The sequence below is a fragment of the Tiliqua scincoides genome, chromosome 4 (assembly GCF_035046505.1).
Source record: "Tiliqua scincoides isolate rTilSci1 chromosome 4, rTilSci1.hap2, whole genome shotgun sequence".
Lineage (NCBI taxonomy): Eukaryota > Metazoa > Chordata > Lepidosauria > Squamata > Scincidae > Tiliqua > Tiliqua scincoides.
Window position 1 is genome coordinate 148,951,402 of NC_089824.1, and position 19,125 is coordinate 148,970,526.

The 19,125-nt window shown below is 41.3% G+C and overlaps 1 protein-coding gene across 1 annotated transcript in view; it reads right to left on the bottom strand.

Annotated features, from left to right (window-relative positions):
- Positions 1-19,125, bottom strand: part of SGIP1 (SH3GL interacting endocytic adaptor 1) — a 136,032-nt gene that overhangs the window by 89,010 nt on the left and 27,897 nt on the right. Inside the window, exons 2-7 of the mRNA XM_066624593.1 lie at positions 18,263-18,350; positions 13,026-13,050; positions 8,832-8,909; positions 7,047-7,103; positions 4,330-4,384; positions 3,207-3,382 (exon numbers count right to left, since the gene is read on the bottom strand). Coding sequence (XP_066480690.1) covers positions 3,207-3,382; positions 4,330-4,384; positions 7,047-7,103; positions 8,832-8,909; positions 13,026-13,050; positions 18,263-18,350 — 479 coding nt within the window. The remainder of the gene's footprint in view (positions 1-3,206; positions 3,383-4,329; positions 4,385-7,046; positions 7,104-8,831; positions 8,910-13,025; positions 13,051-18,262; positions 18,351-19,125) is intronic.

Sequence of the window (19,125 nt, forward strand, 5' to 3'; positions counted from 1 at the left end):
TTCTGCATTTTATGTAAAGTATTTCAACCCACATGCAGGCTTCCCTAAGACATACAACATCAGTAGATCAGAAAGCTGCACTCTCTGCAGTATAACAAAGTCATCATTCTGATTTACTGTTCCCACATCTTTCATAGTCACAAAACAAGGCTTGAACCTGGCTTCCACATACAACAATATAATACACTGTTGTTCTGCCCCCAAGCCCAGCTGCAACAGCCTGGTGACTGGAACACTCACTTAGTGGGGCAAACAGCAGCCATATATGCATTAAGACCTCAGAGACAGAAGCAAGAGGTTTCCTGGAGAAGCAAATTTTTGAAAAAGTATAACTGCAATTTCATCAGTAGGGCTAAACAATATTCACAATGCAGTTTCAGTTTTTCCTCACTTTGGCTTTACAGAATAGAAAACACAAAATCCAAGCCAGCATTGGCATCCACTTCTTGGAACAGAGTTGGATCCCTATGCAGTTGCTAAAAAGTCAAACAAAACTGAAAATCTTTATTTACTTGCAAATTAAAACAGCCAATGAACATTTATTATCTTCAATTGGAAATTCAAAAGCTCTTAGGCAATTATGTCCTCATAGCGCATTATCACAGTACCAGACATGAATTATAAAGAAGTTAGTATTATTAGAAGTGAACAGGGACCGCAGTTCATAAAATATGACAGATATATTTTTTTTCTGTTTCCAGGAAGACGACACAGCCCAATATAGAGAATACGCCATCAGCCCCTCTGCATCACATGGAAAGGAATGCATAAGGGCAGGTTTCCCCTTCCACCTAGAGTCCTGCCCTGCCACTGCATAATGTGAGGGGAGAACCCGCGTTGAGCCAGATTTGGTCCAACCTAAAGTCTCCAAAGGTGACTCGGAGCTGTGTTCTGATAATCTCTGGAGGCTCTTCTGAGGCCTGAGGAAGTCTCCACAGGCCTAAGAAGTCTTTTAAGGGCTCCCTTAGAAAGTCACTTCCTGTTTTGAAGTAGAACTGAAAGTGACACTTTAAGGCCTTACAAGGCCTTTGGAGGGTCTGGGAGGGCTTTCCCAGCCCTCCAAAAGCCTTATAAGGCCTTTAAATGTCACTTCCAGTTTTGTGCCTAAACCAGAAGTGACCTTCTAAGGCCTGCAGAGGCTTCCATGGACTTCAGAAAAGCCTCTGGAGACGACTGGAGCACAGCTCCAGTAACCTTCAGTAGCATTAAGGAGTGCCTAACCATGGATGTTTTTATCCGCAGTTTTTTGGTATCCAAAGGGGGTCTGGAAATGGATGCCTCGCAGATCAAGGCACCACCTGTATTTTCAGGGACAGTTCAGATGAACTGCACCAATATAATTATACAAAACAGAACAGTATCCCAGGAGGCTAAGCAGGATGCGCATGCTTCTGTACATCATTATATAGTTGGCAGGGCTAGTTGGATGTATCATGTGATCTGGCCCATTCTGACATGTCACCCACCCACCTACCCTAAATGGGCAATGAACAATGAATTCAGAGTGGATGGTGAATGAATGGTGAATTCAGAGGCTGCAGAGGCCTGTGGGTGGAAGGGGGGCCAATTCTCACATGAGTTCTCCTGGTGAGATTTGCTTTCCTACCTTCAGTGTTTTCCTCAGAATTCACCACCAATGTGAAGGGGAGAAATTGATCACTTTTGCAGGATCTGGTATGGTTCAGAAAAAAGTTCAGAGGTTTTCTGAATTTTTCCAAGCTCATTTGAGATGGCCTTGGAGAGCTCATCCATCTCCATAAACACATCAGGGTGGCAGTCTATGTACATTCCAGTAAGCAGCCAATAACTCAGTGGGACCAAACTTTAAAAAAAAAAAATGGACAGAATTGGCCTGTTAAATACACATATGCTCCTCTGAGGCATCTGGTGGGCCACTGTGAGATACAAGAAACTAGATGGGCCTTTGGCCTGTTTATGAGGTTCTCTCTTTTTCCCCCATGGAGTTAAAAACAACTAGGGGATGAGTGTGCACCTTTTAGTACAAAAATAGGGTAAGAAGAATGATTCTTCAGTTTTCCCCTACAAACTGCACCTTGTGTTTCATTACACACAACATGTAGTTCTGCTGTAAGAGACCAAACCTGAGAATTGTCATTCATTCTCTGGTTCCTTATGAAATGACTAATTTGATTATTTCACAGAGATTAACCATCTGTTCAGATTGTTCAAGTAATAATTCTTTGCCAAAATCCAGACAATGCCATTAAAGCAAGGGTATCAACCATAAGGCATAAAGGCAGAATATGGCTCATGGAAGCTCTTTATCCTGCCCCTATGATAATTATCCAACCCCTTTTAGCAGCACTGTTTCTGCAAAGATTCTGGGAGGGAGAGACAGAAGGAGGCTTCATAAGGCAAGGAAAGCTACAGGGGAAAGAGGGAGGCCAAAGGGGGTTAAGAGAAAGGGAATGCTGTTGAGGCACTTGGAGAGCCCAATTATCACGCAGGCTGTCCTTTCAACTGTGCCTCTTCTGCCAACGCATTGCTTTGCAAACCACCTCTCAGCTGCTGAGCTGCAAAGTGACGCCTTGGCAGAGGCAACAGCAGCCCAAATGATAATTGGACTCTCTCATATCTTGAAAATATGATCAAGTTTTACACATTTTCTCTTTTGCCATTTTCAGCTAATGAGTTGCTACGTGAGGACAAAGTGCGTATTTCTGGTCACCATTTGCTTAATGACGTCGCTTCCTGTTTAATGTCACCACTTCCGGCTCTCAGCAGGCACCATGAATGCTCTTTGGTCTGCTACATGAAATGAATTTGACATCCCTGCTTTACAGCAAGCCAAAAGGGTTGAACAACTAATGTAATTTTTTAAAAACGTTTTTCTGTTTCAACAAGACCTGCTGTACCCTCTGCCTCATATCACAACAGCTTTTTGAAACTTTCTTCAGTTCCAAAGATAGATCAGCATGGACAGTATCTTTTCCAGGGAGAAAAGTCTAAGTTTCCTGGGCTCACAGAACCACTGTATGGATCTCTGGTTCATGGCCACTGTAATTAAGCAGTATCTGGAGGAATGGACCCGATTGTGAATAATGAAAGTTACAGAACTGGAAATCTAGTTTGATGAATATGTGCTGCACATGCCTTTTCTTTAGATATTGGTAAGAAGAGGGGAAATTCCATCCCCTTCCCTTTGTAAAGATATACGTAGATCAAAACATGCACGTTCTGCTTACCACTGGAGATGGGGAAAGTGCAATATTGCCTATAGAAGCTTTCAATTCATCAACCGTTGCTGCGCTCTTAAGAACATCTTTAGACTGCAGGGGTTTAATCTTAATGTTGAATTTCTTGTGTGCCTCCTCTTCTTCTTCAGATTCACTTGAGGAATAAAAGTGCTTTCCTTTGGTAGGTAGATCACAGTTAAAGAGAAAAGCAATCAAAGCATGGAATATAACCCTTTGAATTAACTGGCACGGGGGAATAAAAGTGATTACAGTAATAGATTGTAAAAAATAAAATAGGAAAACATAGGAAGAAGAAATCTATCAGTGATCAGTTCTATAGGGATAACTATGTTACAGCCCGATCCTAATTAAATCCTCCCCCTGCTGATGCCGCTACACCAATGGAGCATATGCTGTATCCTGCGGGGGGGGGGGTGTTGGGGTGTCTGGGGGCCTCCTCAAGGTAAGGGAACTTTTTTTCTCCTATCCCGGGGCAAGCTGCTACGGTACCAAAGAGTTTCCCCTTATCGGCGCCAACTATTTTGCTGGGACAAGTCTGAGGACAGTAAGGAAGGAGACAGGGAACAGGTTAGGGCAACTGAGTCCTAGTTAGGATTGGACTGTTAGTTTTTATTACAATGGTACAGTGGAATGTTAAAGACGAACAGCTCAATGCTGTCTAAACCCTCCTGCCGATGTAACAGCACCACTAGTGTGTGTGTGCTGCATCCTGCAAGAAGCCTTGCTGTGCTGAAAAGCATGCCACCTTTTGCAACTGCTGTAAAGCACAGCATGCCACCAGAACGTAAATTCTAGTGGCACAGTACACCCACAGGATTGGGCCGTGTTAATTGTAGCACAAGCTTTCATAGGTCAGGTTTGGCACTGGTTTCTAGTGAAAGAAGTCATTACCACATTTGACTTTTATAGTGACATGTGCACCAATTTGAGCTCAATATATTTTCCTAATGGTCATTCCTTACTGCTATTTTTACAACAAAATCTAAGCCACAGTTAAAGCACTCTGTTTCAGGTGATTACATATGGAGGAGTATCTACATTGATTATGTCATGAACCACAGTTGTTCTAGAGTTTGTAAATTCTGATGAAAAAACCAACAATGAAGGATATAGCCTGGTTCTTCTGGTCTGATGCTGTATCCTTCTTCATCAAGCTCTGGTGAATTCTGTTTTAGGAAATATAACAATTAGATTACAGATTTGAAAAACAAAATATCCATCACTTCCCCCCCTCCCCACTAATATCTCTTCAACAGGGAAGAACTTGTTCAATAATCTTTTGGCATCATAACGCTTCCCCAACTGCAAGGGCTTAACTTGAATCCAATGAGACTTACTTCTGAGTCACACACATAGAAAAGGAGTTAGAAAACGTTAGCAATATATTTGTATTAATGACTCTTGTTAAAGAAGGGCAATCTTTCAGTTCCTGCTAGGCCTTTCAATATAATTGCACTTTTACGGAAAAGTAAGCAGAGGATAGTAAATTGATTGCACAGGTTGGACCCTATTTACTAGATCAAGTTGATTCATAAATAGTGAAATATATCTTCCACCATAGTTTATATGACTATTTCACCTTTCACAACAGAACCAGCCTTTTCTACAGAAACACACACAAAATTGGAACGCTCCCCCTCAAAAGCTCATTCTAGAAAGACCAGTTTGAACTACTTTCTCACTAACCTCCTACATCAACCTGAGATGGTCACTACTGAAGGGGGCAACACTTGTTCCCTTGAAACATTATTCTGGCTGCCATGAGGACTTGATTATTCGGGCTGCGATGAGGATGTTTTAACCTGAATTGTTCATGAAATTTGTTCATGAATAGATCTTAGCTTGAAGATATGGGATCCTAGTGAGAACCCTGCTTATTTTTATTGCTGGAACCTGGGCTTCTTCGAAAAGCCTTGGGGATATACAGGTCGAGTCTCTATTTTTCTTTTATTATCATTTTTATGATGTATTTCCTGTCTGATACCATTGTGAGCCACTCTGAGCGCAAACTTGTTTGTAGAAGAGTGGCATATAAATATTACATCAAAAACAGTGCATAGACTGTTACATCAAAAACAGTGCATAGCCGCCTTGGGTGCCCTTCGGGGAGAAAGGCGGAATACAAATCTAATAAATAAATAAATAGACATCAATCCTATCACATACTATCTTAGCCAAGCCAAATCATCAGATCCCCTCAGAGACATCTTACAAAATATATATATTTGAATACCATAAATCTGTTAATAAATAGTAGTAATATTTCTATATTCCCAAAAAAATACAATGAAAGAACTCTTCAGCTGTTTGTATATTAATGGTAAAAATTGCCAGCAAGAATACTTTTAGCTTCTTTTCAGCTAAACTAAGCTAAAAGTCTTCCACTCTAAATTTTAATTTCTTCTAATTAGTTTGGACAATCTTCCACACCAACAGCACAATGTGTCTGATGAAATGGGACTCTCCTTATCTGCATAATTGGTCTTTAATGTTTTATAGGCTCAGTTCTTCCAAGGCAGTTTTACCCAATCTAATTAGCATAAAGACATAATATATATTCAGAAGTAAAATGAAGATTCAAATACAAACCCACAGTGATGAAGCACCACAAATGTATTACTTCCTCTAGTCGTTTACCTTTAACAATTCCTAATTTTATCTATTCTGGTACTTTGAACCTGTCTCCTTACTACATTCTAAAAACAGGTGAGGGGATAAGAATGTATTTTTGCAATATCCTTGATTATTTGGTTATTAAATTAAAAAGAAGAAACTAAGAATTAGGTCTGAAACAGATGTGACATAAGGGATCTCTGACTTGGAGCACAATTCTACCTACCTGAGCTGGCACAGCGGTTCCTGCACCAGCTAAGAGAGTTGCAAATGAGCCGTAAGTCATGTCTGCGATGACTCAAGGGACACTGGTGGGGAGGACTGCACCAGCATGCCGATGCTGCATTCAAAGTCCCTGGCCATTGGCACAAGCATGAAAGATGCCAAGCTGCAGAATGGGGAAGATTGGGCTCAGGAGGGGATAGCAGGATCGGCAGATACCTCATCTGCCATTTCTTAATCCTGGCCGTCCTGGCAGTGCACCAGGCTTCCCATATTTGTGCCAGCTAAATAGCGGGTGTAGGTCCAAGAAGCCCCATAAGGCAGGCTAAGGCTCAACATGGGGTAAAGGGTAAAATATCCCCTTACCCTGAGGAGACCTCTAGCCGCTTCCTAATCTGTGCTGGGTACAGCACAGGCCATGTGTCCTGGTTATGCCAGGACATGTTAGGATTGGGCTGCCCATGATCAAATTCCAAGCCAAAAAGGCATGCGCTGATGACGGGGGGAGGGGGCAACTTAAAGGCAAACAAGAGGTTAGTAAAAAAGCATCTTCACTTCATGTAAGCCTAAACATTATCTATATATCTCCATGGACATACACCAGCCATTTTGGTGGCATATGTTCGAGGAGAGAAAGGGGGGGAAGATTTGAAGAGAGAGGATAAGATCCAGTGTGCGTGACTGCTACTTGATCCACCCCTTCCTTCCCCAACAAGCCCTTGGTCCCTCCCCCAATTCATCCCATTATGCCGCTTCTAGCCCATGAACCACTCCTCACACTGGTTTGCCTGCGCTGGACACGCTGCCAGCTATGGCAGCAGGCTGCTGATGCTTTATACCACAGCGGCTTGAAAATGGTTGCCGGTGGCATGCTCTGCAAGAGTCTTTTAAAAAGTCACCATGAAAACTACATAAAAATGCAAAGACAAGGATATCACAATTCCCTGAGAACACTGGAGGGTAAGAATGTAAAACTGGTTATTCTTTACTTACGTATCTTTCCCAGTCAATTTCTGAATAAAACCCATTTGGCGCACCATTTGTTCTCTTCTGCAATACACAGTTAAAATGGATGAGTTGTTTGTTTTTTTAAATTAAAAAAGAAAGAGCAACAAAATGCACTGATATCTTAGGCAACATTACACAGTCACAAGTATTCAATATGAATTGCACCGCCTGGCTACTGAATTAATGTGGACTGGGGTTTCATAATAAACTGCATTTATGAAGACATTTACTGGTCCATCTGTTCTCTTTAAGAAAGCAACAGCCAAAATGTGAAGTTTTGGAAGAACCAAGCAGGGGTTACAGTGGTAACACAAGCCTATATGCAACGCAGAAAGTGTTATGAGTTAAACCTGGTCTAAACTGATGGCTAAAAAGAAAACTTCTAATTTAAATGTAGATTAAAATGAGCCTAAACTATGGTTCATTTCCAAAGTCTTCAAAGTGAAAGTTGAGGTGACTTACAGTCCAATCTTATTGGGATCGTACAGTGGATCTTGTGATCCGCCACTGTAAGTCTGTTAGTCCCAGACTTGTGCATGCTGGGGCCCATTGAAGGCCAGGCAGCGTAAGGGGAAATAAATAACAAAGATTTCTCATTATCTCTTTTTGGCTTTCTGGTCACCCTTCCCCCCACAGCATGCAGCATGTACTCCATCAGTGGCACTGCATGTAATGGGCTGCTGGGGGATAGGATCAAGCCCTTAGTAAGACCCTTGTGAACCATTCACAAATTGACTGAAAAAGACAATTTATCGACACAAAGTTAGGCAGATGCAAATCAGACCTTTCATTTCAACACATGTTTTGAAGTTTAAAGAATGCCTTTTAAATACAGTCATGTTCAGACCATTTTTATTGAATAGTTTGTGAAGAATCAACTAATCTCCAAATGTATATTATGCATTTAATAGCTGTCTGTTATGAATATCATTTACAAGTCACACCTGGCATCAAAAAAAGACAGTCCACTTTCACTGATCATTATCCATAACAAATGATCCAAATAAATCTTACTGAAACTTCCACCAACAGAAGAAGCTTCTACCAATAGGTGACTCAATATTTCTATGTATGTAACAGATCAGTACCACAGGAAAAACTATAGGCATCCTATTTGGAGCACCAAGAGCAAGAAATACACTGGAAAAAAATGAGTGATACATTAATCAATTCCAAACACGCACTTAAGTACAGTATATGTAAACAATATGTTACCCCTGGGGGCTGGGGATAAGAATAGGCCCTCAGTTTGGCTGTACTTGTCATAAGAGGCGACTAAACAGCCACCGGGTAGATGGGACTCGTTAGCCTGTGAAGGCAGCTCATCTGAGAGAAGGAAAACTCTGATCCCAAATCTCCACTGCCTTGTGGCTACATCCAGTTATGGAAAAGGCTTCAGGAGTCAACCTCGAGGCAAAATCCGGAGCCGGAGTCCCTGAGGCAGGTCATGGCTGAACACAGTCACGTTCTGGCAACTCCTGCGACGCTGCTGGAACCAACCGTATTGGCCTCTGCCTTTCCATTGGACCATTTCAGTGACGTGGAGAGGGGGGATTTGCTGCATGGGTAACAGCCTATCCTCCATACCTACTTTACCCAGGCTTCGCGCTCTGGAGAGGACACTCTGTTCCAGAATCACCATTCAGAGCGTGACACCATAGTCTTCCGAGACGGAAGGATGCCAACAACAGATGTAAACAAACTCTGCCAGGCTTACACACTGTTCCAACCAACCCCCTGGAAGCTTTAAACTAATATTCATATCCTTACCGAAACTGTTTTTCCTCCTTCCTGTGCACACTCTGGTTTGCTATTGGAGGATGGTTCATGAGGATGAGGGCTGGGTGGCTGGAATGGATTTTGGTTTTTATAGAAAAAGGGTTAAAGTATTGGGTGGTTTGATTTTAAAAAACACATGAAATGAAACTACATGGAGCAAGCAAGCTCAGTAAGCACTTTTCAAAAGTCTTTTTTGACCAGTTTAAATGTAGTAGTCAGCAGACTTTATTTCAGAGTATATCACAGGGCTCTGTTCAGCAGAACTGAGGTCTGAGTGGCGTGGATAAACGTTACTGATTTTTAAAACTGTCCTTTATTTAAGAACATATTTATAAGACACACCATTAAGTAAGGTATTTTAGACCTGCACCCTTGTAGAATTTCTCTTCTGCAGAACAATCTATAATTTAATCTGGCAAACCTAACACTGGGAGCTCATAGTCTTGTGATACAATTCAGCATCTGGAAAGGCTGTAGCTCAGTGGTAGGGCACATACTTTTTATAGTTTCAAACTACAGGTAAGGTAAGGAAAATTTTCTGTTTGAAACTCTAAAGGTTCACCACCAGTCAGAGATGTAACTAGGGTGTAGCCTGAGGGGCACCTATCCTGGGTGCTTTGCCAAGAGGAGGTGCATGACTATCCCTCAGGCTCCACCCTAATTATGAAAGAGGCACTAGCGGCTTTGTGCCACCTGTTCCTTCTCCTGTGGGGGCTCCCCTTGGATCAGCGAATGCTCCCTCTTCCAGGAAGAACCAGGAAGTGATGTCACAAAATGTCACTGTCCCAGGTGACAGGGCAGTGCATTACGGCTCTGCTGGCAGTCAGTGTTGACAATGTTGAATCACATGGACTAATGGTCAGACTCAGAATGAGGTAGGTTCCTATCTCTTTTTAGTTGAACATGCACCTCAGGGGTGACCCTGAGTGCTTTCATTCTGAATTTGAACAAGAAAGAGATTAACTATTTTTTATCCTTAACTGTTCCAGGAGATACAGTTTTTCTTTGTGCCAGCTCTGCTCCTACACTTCACAACATATAATCATCTGTGACTCTAAAGTAATAAAGAATAGGCTAATTTCAAGAGAGATAAGTTAACCAGTTCATAAAAGGAGCATAAAAAAACAACTACAGCATCATAAATGTAGTATATTGGGCATCAGTCAGTGCTGTTCTTCAAGTGTGTGTTTCACAAAGATAGCACCTCTTCCTAGATTTAGCTTTGGAAGAGAATAGCACAAATGTAGGTTAGGTTCTTTTCCTCCCACATACTTTAAAAGGAAATATGGTGTTATTTCTCTACAAGTAGAGAAACGAGAAATACATGAGAAATATAGTTACCACAGTTCTCACAGATTCAGGACAGCAAAAGACAATGTCAGAAAGGAAAAGACCAGATGATTACATAAGAACACCAGCTTCAGAGAAGTGCACATCTTAAATCTACAGATACTGAAAGAAAGGAAAAATTGCTAGTATATTGCAGTGAACGGGGGGGGGGGGGGCCAAGGGAAGCAAGGCCAGAGACCTATATCAAATATGCCCAATATTTCAGGAATAAGAAACTCCAGGGAAGCTGCATTGCTTGATTACTAAGCTTGCCTTTAACACTGCATAGCTTTTCAAGTGACTAAGACTTGATTATTTTGGGCTGTCCTAGAGCAGCAGGCTCCCCTGAACAATGCAAAACAGAAGAAACAAGAGATAGTACTATAACCATTTTACCCGCTTAGCTGGGCTGGTGGAAACAAAGAGACTGTCAGACAAATTGGGCATGAAGTTGGAGACCCATGCCTGGATCTGCCAATGTCTTTTTCTCTGGCTAAAAGTAACACTTAGGGGCCCAATTTGTTACAGAGCTATAATTCTCAGAAGTGGTGAACCCCCCCCCCCCCAAAAAAAAAAAAAAATTAGCTGCGGAGGACAAAAAGAGGACTATTAGCTGCAGAGGACAAAAAGATAAATTCCATTATTGAATTTCTCCTTCATGACTAATGGCAGTTGTGAAAGGGGCAATTTAAATTGGGGAAATGCCATAAGAGGAAAGGGTTAAATCATTTGTTCCTTAGCTTTATAACCCAGATTAATCTGGGTTTTTAATGTTTTTAATCTGTTTTAACCTGTTGTAAGCCGCCTTGAGTCCCTTCAGGGAGAAAGGCGGGGTAAAAATAAAGTTAATATTATTATTTTATTATTACAAAATCATTTCCCTCACAATAGCTTCTAAACAATAAAAACAGATATTGGAAGATCTTATCATAACCTGTTGCACTGGGTAGTGGTGTCTCTTTTTTCCTGTTTAGACTGGTGCATTGGTACAGGACCTGTATTTCTTCCAGTCTGCAATACAAACTTGGCGTGGAGGCAAGGGGATCAGAATGGGAGGACAATTTTTTTTCTGCTGAACAGAGCCTTGATCCAACCAGTAAATAAAGTTCAGAGTTCCAAATGCGATATGCCTTTTTTTTTTTTTTAAAGCTAAAAGCACTTGACAGAATGCAATGGGGATGCAAAAGGGCAGGTGAATGCAGGCTTCTTCTTTTTTTCAATCAACAATTGTGATCCTAAGCACATTTATTTTTTCCATTCAGTTAATTTTGAAATCAAAAATATTTATTTGCAAGTAAGCATGTTTAAGACTGGGATGTAAGGATCTTGGGTCAGAAGTGAAAAAGGCTTGTTAAAGTATGTATTAGGGCCTTTCCAGAAGACGACTCCTCCCCCAATTTTACTGTTAATGTACAGTTGGGTTAACCCCAATCCAGCACCAATAGCATAATATCCATCCCCTTGTAAGTGATTGAGACTAAGGGTAGGATGTTCAATCTTGTTGTATGGAAAACAGATGTTTAGATCTTTAAGAACCAGAGCTTTGGGCAGATTTGTGCTTCTGTGCTAGAAAGGGGAACAGCATATCCTTTTAAGAACTAAATAAGAAAGGAGGGGACACAAAACACTAACAATGGAACATCATTGCAGGGATAAGCAGCAGACTTTCTAGTGCTTGTCACTATATATTTTTTGTAAGCTAGGTAAATGCACTTGCATTGGACCTGTACAAAGAGAAGGCATTCAGCCTCTGAACAAGTTAATAAAAACTAGTTAATAAAAAACAGAGCTGAAGATTTGCGTGTGCGCACACTCATGTGTTTATGCATGTATGTTAATGTTGCCACAAGGTTCTATCTACAGCCATGGCACTCACGCATTACCATGTGACAGCACTCACAATGGCAAGGGACATGATAGCTGCACTACATTTTCCCAGTGACAGTATATATGCTGGTAAAATGCAATATTCAGAAGGAGATGCATTTTCTTGAAAGACACCATCTGGATTCTAAGCAATGCAAGAGCCGCTCATCTACTGAACAAATGATCATCTGGAAAGGCCCTCTAGTAGTCCAATTCCTGGAATTTTAGGGGAGAAATGACATAGAGTGGCTGCTTGTGTTTCCATTCCATTGCTGAAAACCTGGTGAAGAGCACTAGTAAACAGCTGCTCCAATTTCCCTTAGACTCTTCACTAGATAAATTTCAAGCAGGAGTTTTAAAAGCAAGAATCAACAGAAAACGAAGTAATGTCTATATCTGAGCCCAACATTCTTCATTGCAAACAAAGTCTAATAGCTTGAAGGGTTAGGTTTCCTGCTAAAATCCAGTTCTAGCCAAGACAGAAAATCTAAATCCATAAATAAAAGCAACAGTAACTTAGGTACAACCCTTCTCCTATTTCTATTCTTTACAGTAAGGTTGCCTATAATTTTCCAAGTTATTTCCTGTGGGCTATTTATTATCAATGCTTTCATACAGTAAATGTTTTTAAAAGGTTCCATGCATTCAGTTATATCTGTTCATTGTAGTAATTATTATTTCACATAGAACATTTATGAAACGTATGTGAAGAAAAAAATGTACTGATTGCTCCCTTTTGGCCAAAGATGTTAGAAAGAAAGGGAGAGAAAATATTGTCCTTAATAAAGGTGTTGAGGATTAGATTGCAGATTTGCTAACACTGCAAAAATCAGGTAGGGTATTGAAACCAATAACCTTAATATATTAAATATGGCAAAATAGAAATAGGGCAAAGGGTTAATTGCTCATGACAATTCTCGGGATAGCAGAAGCATTTTCCATTAGATACATCCAAAATTCAGAATAAAAGAAATTTCTTTAAATACTTACAGTTCCATCCCTGTCTGGTGATCCCCTACAACAAAAAGACAGTATGCAACATTACCATAAAGGATCAAACAACCAACATTAGTTTCTGCATTTTATCCTTGTTGATTTAATTTGCTGTGTCACAAAATTATTAGCAACTATGATTCACCTGCAAGCACAGCCAAAGGACAGGTTTAGATCTAAGTAAACAGAGTTAGGTTCACTGTTTAAACCTATTCTAGGCAGTGGAAAGCTGGACTGGGATCCAAAAGATCCATATGTATTAGAAAGAAGCTACTGGGGGCCTAATCTTATTCTTTCACTGTCCCCACCATCACAGCCAGGCCAAACTGGCAAATGCTGCATCCATGGTGGGGGGGGGGGGGAGGCCAGGAGGCTTCATCTGAGAAAGGAGTTTACCCCCGCATAAGTCTCCTGACCCACAATGGATTCCTTTGGCCCTGTGCTGGCAAGTTTGCCAGTGCAAGTCCGAAGAGAGATTCTGCCAGAAGGGTTAAAATCCATTGCAGGCCACCCACGACAGATCCTTCCCCTCTCACAGCCTCCTCACCCCCTGCCTGTTATGCCTCCCTCCCTGCCCGGTTCTGCCCCTTCCCAACCTCCATTATGCCCTCCTGCCTTACCCTCCCATCTTGCCCATCATCCTACTTCCTCTGGTGCGCAGGCATTCCCTTGCTGGCAGTGCCGGGATGGTACAGGCCTTCCTGCTGAGGTCCCGACAGCATGCTAACACGCATGCAGTTGGAGCACCTCTTATGACAGGTGCTGACTGCCTTACAGCAGTCAGCGCTGTTGTAGAAGCCTCACCACCATTAGGTGGCAAAGTGAAGATTGGGCCAAGTCACTCTTTCTCTGGCTCAGAATTCTGTCTGTGAAATGGAAACAACAAACTATTGGCATAGGGCTATTCTCAGGTTGGACATAACAGGAGATTGTAAAGCTTCTTACAAATCAAGAGTGCTATACATTAATAGGGATTGTGTCTATTCCAATACTACAACACAAGAAGTATCGCCATCACTACAGTACAGTGGTACAACATCTGCTGTACATGCAGAACGAGGTTTCTGGCATCTCCAGATATGAATCACTGAAAAGCCACTGTCAGACAACTAGATTATACCAAGGTAGCCAGACCAACGGTGTAATTCAGTATAAGGCAGTTTCACCTGTCTTATAATGCGTCCAGCGCTATACTGCTTCCCAAGAGCAGATGCTTATTCTTCTGTCTGCTAAAAAATGTTAGTAATGTGTAGATCTCCATATTTAGATATTCATACTGTAGCATACAGAAACAAAGTGCTTCATGTCTGGACAGGAAAATAGGACAATGCATTCCTGCAGTTAGTGCCTCTGCTAATTTATGTTTCAAAATTGTGCTTTCAAACAACCCATTATAATTACACACTTCCACTTTACAATTTGTTATCTGTAAGCTATACCATTAAAGCTCCCAGAGTGCACATAGAAAGGGCAATATAAATGATTAAAGATTATACTGGCATCCGACTTGATACAATGTAGTAAATCTAGCTGTTCTTTCATTAATTTCCTTCAGAACAAAATATTTAGGATCGTTTTTGTTGCCTCTATACTGTTTCAGTACAGCAACACCATGTGCAAAGCGTGTATGGGGAAGCCATGATGGTCTTTGGAATTAGCAGTTGCACAGCACAATCCCATGCATGTCTACTCAGAAGTAAGTTCCATTGTGTTCAGTGGGGCTTACTCCCAGGAAATTGTGTATAGGATTGCAAACTCACAGCACAACCCTATCCCATTGTTGCATCTCCAGAACAGACATTAAGCGACACTGCACATTTTATGACCGTAGCAAAATGCAACCCTCCATAGAGTAGAGCCTGGCCACCAAGGGTGCGCCAGTGCTGGTAAGTTGGTGTGGGGTTGGGTACATCAGGGAGGGGGAAAAACCAGGCAGGGACAATGGTGTGTTGAGGCTAGGAAGGGGATGGTTACTGATGGCAGCAGCTCTGCCAATATCCCCCTTCCTGGTCACGAAGCCAGATGCACTTGGACTTGCACCAGCAGAATCACTGGCACAGGTCTCAGTAGACCCACTAGGGTAGCAAGAGCCCAATCCTTTGCAAGCCTACTCAGAAGTAATTCCCAATACAGTGAAAGGGGCTTACTCCCAGGTAAGTGAGGATAGGATTGCAGTCTTAGAAAGTTTAAAATTCCTTTCCCAATGGATAGAAATGTCATGTTAAAAATATAATAAAACATGTATTGATTTGTCTCCATTTCCTTCACTAAAGCATGTTTACTCCTCACTAACAAAAATATAATCCAGAAGCTACAGGACAATTTATTAATCCAAATGATGTTAATGTAATTCCCAACACACATCAAACTATGCAAACCCTACCCCAGTTAAATGAACTCGGGAATGGGCTAACCGGAAGAGGAATATTTCTTTTTTCTTAGTTCATATTGTTGTTACTTGCATGGCTGGGTCATTTCGGGTGGGTCATTGCATGGATGTGCCAATGCCTGACCAGCTCTGCTGGCTAGATGGGCGTTAGTTAGATGGTAGTAGTTTTTTGCTCGTCGTGAGGAAGAGGTATTCTGCCCATGTTCAGAGGCACTATCATCTTTATGTTACATGTTTTAGAAGTCAGTCTTGAAAGAAAAGAATGTGACACTGACAGACCAATCCTATTGGGCTGCCCTGGTGCTGGAATTTGCATTCCACCAGCACAAACTGCTGCAAAGCATCCATAAGCATATTCCAGCAGTGTGCAGATTAGCACACTGCTGGAGCGCAACCTGGAAGGCCAGGGTTTTCCTGCACATGTCGCCAGATTACTGGCCACCTGGTGGAGCAGGTAAGCCAGCAGGGGAGGCGGGAGAGAGGCAGGAAGGGTGGGGGAGGGAGGAACGGGAAGAGGGAGGTGAAGGGAAGGAGAGAAATTGGGCAAGAAGTGGGAAGGAATGGGGGCAGGGAGATTGCAGGAGAATTGGGTCTGGTGGCAATAGTGTGTGCTAGATCCAATCTCTTCTGGCAGCAGCCTCCCTACCCCCTTTTGTTGGTGCAGATCTGAAGAGACCCATTGTGGAGCGGAAGGTTTATGAAAGGGAAAGGGAATTTATTTTCCCTTCTGAAGCCTCCCAATCCACCCTCCCCCCCCAATACAGTGTGTGCCTTTTAGCATGCCTGCATTATGGGGGGGGGGGGAAGGATAGGACTGGGCTGGGAATGATATTCCCCTGTCAGTTTAAGTGGACCTCAAGTAGAGCTGTAAAAACCTACTGTTACCTGTTGCTAAGCAACCCGTTCAGTAGTTAGGCCAGTAGCATAATATATATTACCACATAAACACAGACACACATACGCACACACACAGGTGAAGCATTTGTCTCCTGTACCTGGAACAGATAGGCCATTTCTTGTGGCATAAAAATGGTCTTTGCAACGTATATCATTTCAGGTTCTCCATCAAAAAAAATTTCCTGACTTGATTTTGATGGGTTTTCTCTTTTTTTCATGAGCAACAGACAGATGCTATTGCACAGACCTTCTATCCCTCCCCCACACCTTTATCTATAGAAATTACTCTACTTAAGTCAAATTTAAACTTGCCAAGAAAAAAACCCAATAGCCAGTCTAAAAACCATGCAAACTGGCCAGCAATAATCATAAATAATAAAAAAGACAGATACAGGATGTCCAGAAGCATCACTGAGGACATCTTAATACAAGATATTAAAAGCATTCTACATTTTCTTGTTATTGTCCAATCTTTTTAGCTCTCTCTGCATCAATATTTTCCATTCAAGCCCTTAAAAAAATTAGTTTATACCAAAAAAATCTCATCAAGAAACAGAAAATGGGAAAAACTCAGAATAATTTCTTCCCACTTCATCCAAGAACTGAAAGTACTGCATGTTATAAAACAGCATAACATCAAAAGCTATTTGCCAATCCATTATGTTCTAAATCTCAGTAGTGGAATAATCACCCTGACACTGAAGTACAGCTGAAAAGTAGGACAATTTTTTATTCCAAGAGATGGCCTTCACCTACTGTCAAGGCTCTCCGTTGAGACAGAACTAAGCAGTTATGAATTACTGCATAATATATGGACATTTATATACCGCTTTTCAACAAAAAATGTTCACAGAGTGGTTTGCATAGCAAAATAAGTGGTTCCCTGTCCCCAGAGCATTCACAATTTAAGACAGGGGTGTCAAACTCATTTCATACAGAGGGTCGAATAGCATTCATGATGCCTGCTAAGGGCCAGAAGTGATGTCATTAGGCAGGAAGTGATGTCATTAAACAGGTCTTAAACAAAAATAAACACCTTTTCCTCACTTAGGAACTCATTTGCTGCAAATGACAGAAGAGAAAATATGCAAATCTTGATCATATTTCAAGATATGGGAGAGGCAATTTTCATGTGGGCTGCCCTTTCAGCAGTAACTCCTTAGTACTGCTCAGCAGCTGAGAGCTTGAGGGCGGATAAAAAGCTTCCGTAGGCCGCTTCTGGCCCCCAGGCCTTATGTTTGACACCCCTGATCTAAGAAGATGCAGAAGAAATATCAGCATACAGCTGCTGGAAAACGGTTACTCTGAGCTGAATGGAGACAGCTGCTCTCCCTCTGTTAAACAGAAGAGGAACACCACTTCAAAAAGTGTCTTTTGCCCAGTTAGCAGGGCAAGAATTTTCAGGAGGACCCCTCCCATAAGTAGTTAAAGAAGATAGTTCTGATTCTAACCCATCAAAGATGTGTTAGATTTCCAAGGGATAAATATAGCATACACATAGAAATAAGGTGGCATTTTATGCAATTGCACAACTGAATGCAGAAGAAATTACACAACAATGAGTTACTGACAACTTCAGGCATGGTGTATTGTGCAAGCACAAAATCAAATCGAGATTCCATTTGAACTTCTGTGCGCAAGAACCCTGTGTTATCTCTTCCATGTGCACAAGCCCCTTTACATAAACAGAAGAAGAATATGATTCAACCCACAGACTTTTAAAATGACTAGAAAAAATCCAAAGATCACCATCATGACTTGAAAAAATATGATTTTTAAGGCCTCAGATTTTCTCATTCATGTAACAATTAGAGTGTATTTAAAAGTATGGGTAATTGAACACTTGTTTGCCAATTTTGCACTGACTGTCAAATAGCACCTTTCATGTGGTAATCTTTTTACCATTCAGAAATGGTTTTTTGTTTACTTTTTAATTATGTATACTCACGTGGAATCAGTGTCCTTTTCTTTCTTCCGTATTCCAAAGGCCTTCCTTGTACGTTTTTTCAATCCTGTGGAGACAAAGGAAAAATGGACTGGGTAAGTGAGACTGTTTTAAAATTTGTCATAAGCAGTCTTGAGAGCTTTGGAACTAGGAAGTGAAACATTAACAATAATTGAAATATGATACAAGAACATGCACAGTGCACTACTGAGGTATTTGCAATTTGCCAGGTACCTATAGGATGATGATAATGATGATGATTTCAAGACTGGTGAAGGGGTACGGGGACATATTGGACAAATCATTGGGGATCTGTAATCATAAAGTTTTAAGAACCCCCAGTTTAAAAATATTATTTAAAAAAATCACAAAAGTATTATTAACAGTATTTATATACCACTTTTCAACAGAAAGTTCACAAAGCGGTTTACAGAGAAAATCAACTAATGGCTCCCTGTACCAAAAGGGCTCACAATCTAAAAAGGTGCACAAGGACACCAGCAGACAGCCATTAGAAAAAAACACTGCTGGGGTGAGGAGGGCCACTTACTCTCCCCCTGCTAAATAAAAGAGGAGCACCCATGTGAAAAAGTGCATCTTACCCAGTTAGGAGGGGTTCACATTTCATGGTCAAAGTTTAAACGCTTATTTGGGAAATTCATCCAAATATTAAATTTGTACCTTAACCCTAAATCAATGCAGCTTTCTTCCATGGAAAATTGAACTATAGTACAAGTGACTCAAGAAACATGAACTTTGCCATGCTTTTGTAAACTATTCAGAGGAATATATACTGTTTTCCTAATCATTTAGTGTGGTTAGTAACTGGTCATTTTCCTGGTCATTTACAGCCCAATCCAAAGCTT